We start from the raw sequence: 7061 nt of genomic DNA on the forward strand, positions 1-7061 counted from the left end.
GAACTAAGCGCTTAAAAACTGCGTCATCAGACTCGTCCGCTCCCTCCTTTTCAACTACAGTCGAACACGGATATATCGAATCTGAAGGGGGTAAAAACGAAGTTCGATATATAGGTAATTCCATGTATCAGATAAAAATTTTATACAAAAATTTCCAGGGGGATCTTACTGCGGTTCGCTATACACAATAATTTGTTGTATGTGGGTTCGATATATCCGGGTTCGACTATATTACAATTCGCGTCGCAGACCAAAGCAGCTCTATGCGGACGCAAATATTTTCGGCCACTTTGAATAGCGATGCCAAGTTCCCCAAATGCTCCGATTATTTATCGTCTTCTGCCATCCCAACTACAACGACTGCGCTCGTCTTTCTTAACTTAGATTCATCGAGTCCATGCACGGGCTGAGGTAGAGTAATATCTCTCTTTTTAGTCTCGTTAAGGACACCTTTGTGTACCATACACAGGCCTCCGCGTTGAGCGACTTCAAGGCATTGCCTTTAAAGCAGCGAGTCTCTGTAACCGAGCCTCGCGAGTCGCATTCCTTTCGTGCAGTATTCACGAGCACTGGCTCCGCGGCACGTTCCACTGTGCGTGAAATTCGATGCACGCCCGCCCAAATCACGCGGACTCGGCGCACGCGAACCTGACTCACTATACGCTTAAACGAGGGCGTCTCGCTGGGGACGCTTCGGTGTTGTTCGGCGTGTATACATATTTGCTAGGGGGGGGGGGGGGGGGGGGTTGGTGGAAGGAAGGAGGACGAGGTGGTGGCGCTGTATGCCTACCGATGCAGTGACGCCAAAAAAAGTCCAATTCTCGAGAAAAGTTGGGGAACAAGGGGGAAAAGAGAGAGAGAGAGGCGATCGGAGGAGGGGAGGCAGCGGCGTCATCCGTCTGGCGTGTTTGTCTCATCGGGGCCGTTCTCTTCTTTAGCCCCGAAACTCGCCCATTGGAACGCATGGGGCGCAGCGGATGAGCGTTCCGCATCGTTAACCCGCACGTCGTCCCGCGCAGCCCGCATGCGAGCAGCGCACGCGGCGGCGGCAGCCGGCACGCTCTGCTGGCTCGTCTCTTTTTCGGGCCCGCTCTCATCCACTGCCGCGGCATCTGCGGCGCCGCGAGCCCACATTTCCGACGGCAAACGGGGCCGGCCGGGCGAAAATGCGCGCGGCCACCTTGATGCGCGGATGCAATCCATCGGACGCGCTCGCGGGAACCACGAGCGCCTGCGGCTCGGCGTATGTACACGTGCAGCTAATCTGGACGCAAGGTGGATATATAACGCGGAAAGGAGGGAGTGAGTGGATGTCTGTGGAAGCGTACATACAAAAGATACTCTCTTGAGTTTCCTTTGTCCTTTTTTTTTTCTTTCTTACTGGGTCTGCTGCGTTAGACGGAGCGAGGCGAAGAGGTGCGGCGGATTTGGGTTGAAGAGTCCGGCTGAGAAATATACATACATATAGAAGAAACAAAACATGCCCATGTATACCAAAGTGGCAGTTAGGGCTAACACAAAGCGAAGCACAACCTGTATATGTTTTGACGTAGTAATACCGTTTTGCGTTACGCAGCTAGCAGTTGCGGAGGAATGAAAGCAGTTGCCTCCTACGGGGACTTGTGTTCTACACGGAGAAAAGTATACTTTCTGTGCTTGCGAGGCTGCAACTATATTGGTGGGCTGTGTTGTCGGGCTCCTGTATAGTTCTTCCTAGCGCTCCAAAGATGTGAAAGGTGAGGATGGGATTTACAGCCTCACCCTATCCAGGACTGTGTAATGCAGGAGGTGCAATGAGAGTCCGAAAAGCTGCACTCGGCTCTCGTGAAGAGCGCAGCAGTCCGAGAACTTTTGAAAGAGCACTCTCCCACGGTGTGCGAGTGGAGGGGTGAGAAGCACCTTACGCTTGCGATGGTTCAAGCCCTTCAGATGAGAGTGAAATCCACTAACGCAAGCGTGAAATAAAGATGTCACATCAAAAGAACAGTTAGCGGCTTTGATCTTCGCACACACACACACACAGAAAAATGTGTACAAAAGAAAAAAAAAGAGAAGCGCAAATGCAGAGGTGCATTACATTATCATGCGACAAACACAGTGAAAATACTGCGTGAAATGCTAAGGAAACGACAGTCCTCATTTCATTCGTATGCAGTGCTTGACAACATGTGCCTGACGACATGTGCTTGACAACAATTACTACCGCGTCACATCACGAATTTGCGATTCTAACGTTGCAGAACATTTCTTGAGGCGCAGTTCAAGACATAACTCCGTCAGTCTGGGAGTTGTGCCTTGTACAGTAACCTCAATTGCAGGATGCCCGTTGGAGCACAAAAGACAACAAAAGGGCCATAGCGGTCATTTGTTTCGATGTTTATTAAGGTCATTCGTCACCATATCATGGCGCTAAGACGCTACTGTGTTTTTGTACGCTCGTAGCAAAAAGCAGCGCGCGACTGGACATTGTGACAACCTAGGCATGTTACAAACCTTGCAAATTCATTTGAAGTGCATGTATACGACTGTTTAAAGAAAAAAATTTAAAAGAACGTAAACATCATTCCCACCAAGCCCAGTTTTGCTCCGTAGTACAGCAGAGTAAAAACATCGTACTGCAGGGCGTTTGAATGCATGGTGCAACATGGGCAGATAGGTTGAAGGCAGAGAAGAAGAAGACAATGAAGAGCTGTACATAAGGCGATGCAACTGGGTACACAGCGGGAAAGGGGCTCCGCGAATACTGTACCCGCACCTCCTCGCCTAGCAAAGAAACTCTGCGTCCGTCGTCCCTATCACACTTGTTAAAGACACGCAATTCTTGCTTGTCTGCAGGTAGGTAGGGACACGAGACTTTTCCAGCAGCTGTTAGCAGCGAAGAGAAGGCTTCGCATAGTGTTTAAAAAAATAATCGCAAACGTCCACACCAAGTGCAGTGCCTATACCTTCTACGAACCCAGGGCAACAAAAGCGTTCTGAACAAGTGTGACTGGGACAGTGCATTCAATCCATCTCTATAGCAGAACGTCATCAAGAGAGAGATAGAAACAATGCCCCGTGAGACGAAACAAAACCGACAACGTGAAGTGTTTGTTTCACTGAGAACAACCGGCCGCCATGTTACACATGTACGGCGGAGACCACACTTGAACTTCAATGCCTGGCAGGGTGCCAGCACGACACGGCTTCTAAGCCCACTTGGCTCTTCCAGTGGTTCCGTGGAATGTGCTGTCGTTGAAAGCTGCGATAGTAGCACCACCTCTGGTCCCGTACCTGGAGCCAGATGGAAGCGAACTGTGCTGTTACGTCTGCATGCACCCGTGCTCCTAAACGTCCAGTCACTGGACGGCAGCATCTTAAGAGTGCGGAGACAGAACCCCGTATTATACACAATAATAAGTTGCAGTATATACCGCTGGCTTAAAACTCCGAGCAAGAAACAAGAAAAGAAAGCGTTGAACAAGGACACTCACACACGTTCAGGAACAATGCATTCAAGTAAGAAGGCCGTAAAACTAAGAGTCCAGGTCCCACGGTGCAACACTGCTGACGATTAGTGTCCATCAACTTCAACAACAGGATATACGCGTACGCTTGCAACAACAAAATAGCACGGTGGTATTGCCAACACGAAATAAATATGTTACAAAAAAGAAGCGCGGACAGGCAAGGCTGCGAATCGATCGCGTTGCACACTGCATGCCATAGCAGACGTCTATACAACAAAAGAATATAAAAAAAGGAGAGAGGAAACATACGTCGGCGCGTGCGCGTCAATGGATGACTAATATTCTCCTGAATGCATGAAGATCAGGCGGCAGCGAAACTGAAGCCGTCGTCTTGAACATGCCTCGCGCAGCTATGCTGTTTCCAGAACAGCCAGAACGCTTTGCCTGCCTACCTGAGCACAAAACAGCGCTAACGACGCATATATTCGGCAACGATACATGCCGTTGCCATTTGTTTTATCGGCTCTAGAAAGCGATTGTTTCTTTATGGTGTTCTCACTAATTCAGTACTAATCGCACACTGTCTTTGCAGAAAACTACGAATGGCTTTGCCATATCCTGTCTCAGGGCCCATCTCCTCATTTAGCGATTGCGCCAGCAACTAGGCTCTGAAAAATTTGTTCCTCAAAATTTGTTACGTACATCCAGTAAAGCCTCGGTAAGAAGCCTTCTGAACTCTTATCATCTACTTGCAACAAAGAGCGATGATGAGGGCATTAATGTATACAGGAATTGATGATTGTCATCCTGCAATGAAGTACCTTCCGAAAGGAATGCCCGAAGCAAATAATATTTCAGACCATATGGCATTTGACGCCGCAGAGGGAAAAAAAAACTCCCGCGACCTCATATGCGTTCCTTTCGTGCACTATTTGGCTGGCTCTGCTTGCCTGCGGCTCACGTGACGTTAGGCAATGGCAAGAAGAGGGACTATTCCTCGCCGCTATGTTCAACCTTGTTAGTCTAAATGCGACTGGCCAAGTGATGCTGCCGCAGCAGATCAGTCAGCTCTATCGCATCGTTCTTTGCTCTTCCTACTCAGTTTAAGGCAGTTGCCACACCGCAATTCACGCCACAGGCCTCACGATCCCCCACGGTCTGTCGTCGTTCACGCTGCGCCTGCGTCTTCCACGCTCATGCTTGCGCGGAGGGAGCAGCATCCGGGGAACACGCAGGAACCGTAGCTCTGGCGAGGAGCATGACGTCTTCACTGTGGTGTGATGGCCACCTTGACGAACTCGGGGCTGTCGTAGGAGATTATCTGATCGTGGTTTTTGCTGTTCGCAATGTGGCGCACACGCACGAAGAGGAACGAGGCGACCAACATAGACACAATGAGCAGCAGCAAGAGCACGATGAGACCCGCAGCAAAGCCAGGGAGCGAGATGCAAATGTTTCCGTCGGCCGAGGCGGAGCGGCTGCTGTACACGTCGACGAGGGTGTCGTTATCTCCGGTAGGCAGGTTGAAGGCGACGTCACCCGGTGCCACCACCTGGATGACCTTCTGCGTCTGGATGTCGGTCGCGTCGGCACCAACCTCTCGCCGGCGCCGGCGAGCGTCGTGCGAGCGCGGCATGCCACCTGTGTGCGCGATCGCGTAGCCCGTGTTCGAATGCACCACGTCGTTGTCGCTGGGCAGCTGCTCGCCCTGTCGGTTGTAAAAGACCGGCGGCGGGTTCTCCTTGGGCGGGTCCGTCGACACAGTGACGGCGCCTTGTTTCTTGGTCACGGAGACGGTCTGCTTCTGCGACTCGGACGGCTTGACGAAGTGCGCCTTCTGCTCCGAGTACGCCGACGATGGGTCGCGTGGTGCCGGCAGGTAGTGACCGCCCAGTGCCGCATCACCGTCGCATTTGGGCTCGGGACACTCGTAACGGCACACCTGGATGACACACTGGAAGTGCACGTTCATCGAGTCCGGGAACTTGAAGGCCTGGAAGTAGGCGTATGACACGACCGACGCCGAGGCACCGAAATTTTTGATCTTCTGGAAGCGGCTCATGATCTTTGGGCGCGCTACGCATCCGTATTCGTCGACCAGCACGATGGGCTGGTGCTTACCATCGTGCGCGATGCAATTGCGCACCAGCATGTCGAACTTGTTCTCGTCGTCCTTGATGGCCAGAACCATGGTCATGGTCTGGCCGATTTTGACAATGCCGGCAACCTCGCTGGCCCAGGGTCCTTTACCCACCTGGATCTGCATCCAGCACTGAATGTTGTCTCCAAGAAAGTTGGCAGTCACTGCGTCCAGCATGTCGACGTTGAAGGGACGAAAAGTGACCGCCTTCTCGTAGAAGTCGTACCAAGTGCAACGTAGCCGGCGTGCCTGATCCCAGATCTCTTGGACCTGCGGGTCGTACTGGACGATGATGGTGTCTTCGATGAACACGCCGCTGCCGAGGTTGTCGTAGCCGCCCTGCTGGCTGCTCGACATGCCGCAGCTGCCCAGGAAGATGTCGAAGTTGACGGCGATGTGTCCCGTGTTCGGGGGCAGGTGCACGCATTTGGGGTCGCTGTAGTGACCTTTGCTGAAGATCATTCCATGGAATGGCCGGTCGAACTCGAGGAAAACCTTCATGTGGTTCTTCTCGCACTTGACATTGAGACTCTTGATCTGTGGCATGTCGGGACGACCCAGGGGCCATGGGTCGCCCGGGTCCTGCGGTGCCACGGCCGCCACCGCGTGGTGGTCGCCGTGGTGGTCGTGGTGGTCGTGGTGGTCGTGGTGGTCGTGGATCGGGATGACCGGCACGGCGGCCACGTGGCCCGCTGACGCCTCGTGGTGCGGCCGCTGCTGCGGCGGCTCGGGAGGCTCGTAGCCACCACCTCCGCGATGCTCGGCCGGAATGTGCGCCGTCTCCTCCTGCTGCAGGTCCTGCGCCTTGTCGATCTCCTTGGCCCACACCTGCGCGACAGAAATAAAGCCAGGCTCACTCACCATCCACGTGCCGGAATGGGATGCACACATTGTATTCACTTAACGCGATCGTGTTACTTTTTTTTTCGCAGCAGCCGACGCACTAATGGGGTGCTTGAGCCAATATTCCTGGATATAACGTGAGAGAAACAGAATGAATTTCGTGTATTCTCGAAACATAATCGAAAGCCGCAGCATGTTTTACTACGTGTAAATTGCAACGTGCGACAAGTGCTTCCTGCTTTCTCTACGCGATAATGTACCTCCCTTGCGCAAACGTACGATATAATGCGGTATCCGGAAGGTCACAAGGTGCATACAGCACAGACTTACTACAATGCACAACGGGGCCTTCCAGCGTAGCCTGGTACAATGGTCACCAGCGCGTCGTCTCATATAGAGAACATCACATTTACCTGTGCATAGAGAATAGAGACTCACAAATTGCGGCCGAACTAGCCTTCTGAATATGAAATGTGTCCCCGATAACCTATGAAAACAAAATTTTAAGCCTTTCATGTTATTGGTCTGAATGGTGACGGTATCTGCAAGAACGACGCGCTTACGTTGCAGGCATGCCATTATGAAATGTTATATCGGGAGGTTAATGTTTCCCATATCAATTAAGGTGT

At 52.1% G+C, this 7061-nt stretch overlaps 1 protein-coding gene across 1 annotated transcript; it reads right to left on the bottom strand.

Annotated features, from left to right (window-relative positions):
* Positions 1 to 2326: 2326 nt before the first annotated feature.
* Positions 2327 to 6150, bottom strand: LOC119436687 (uncharacterized). Its single transcript, XM_037703654.2, has one exon. It carries the CDS (start codon positions 6133 to 6135, stop codon positions 4717 to 4719), a length of 1419 nt encoding a protein of 472 aa, XP_037559582.1. The 5' UTR covers positions 6136 to 6150; the 3' UTR covers positions 2327 to 4716.
* Between the last annotated feature and the right edge of the window lie 911 nt (positions 6151 to 7061).

Source organism: Dermacentor silvarum, chromosome 1, assembly GCF_013339745.2.
Source record: "Dermacentor silvarum isolate Dsil-2018 chromosome 1, BIME_Dsil_1.4, whole genome shotgun sequence".
Lineage (NCBI taxonomy): Eukaryota > Metazoa > Arthropoda > Arachnida > Ixodida > Ixodidae > Dermacentor > Dermacentor silvarum.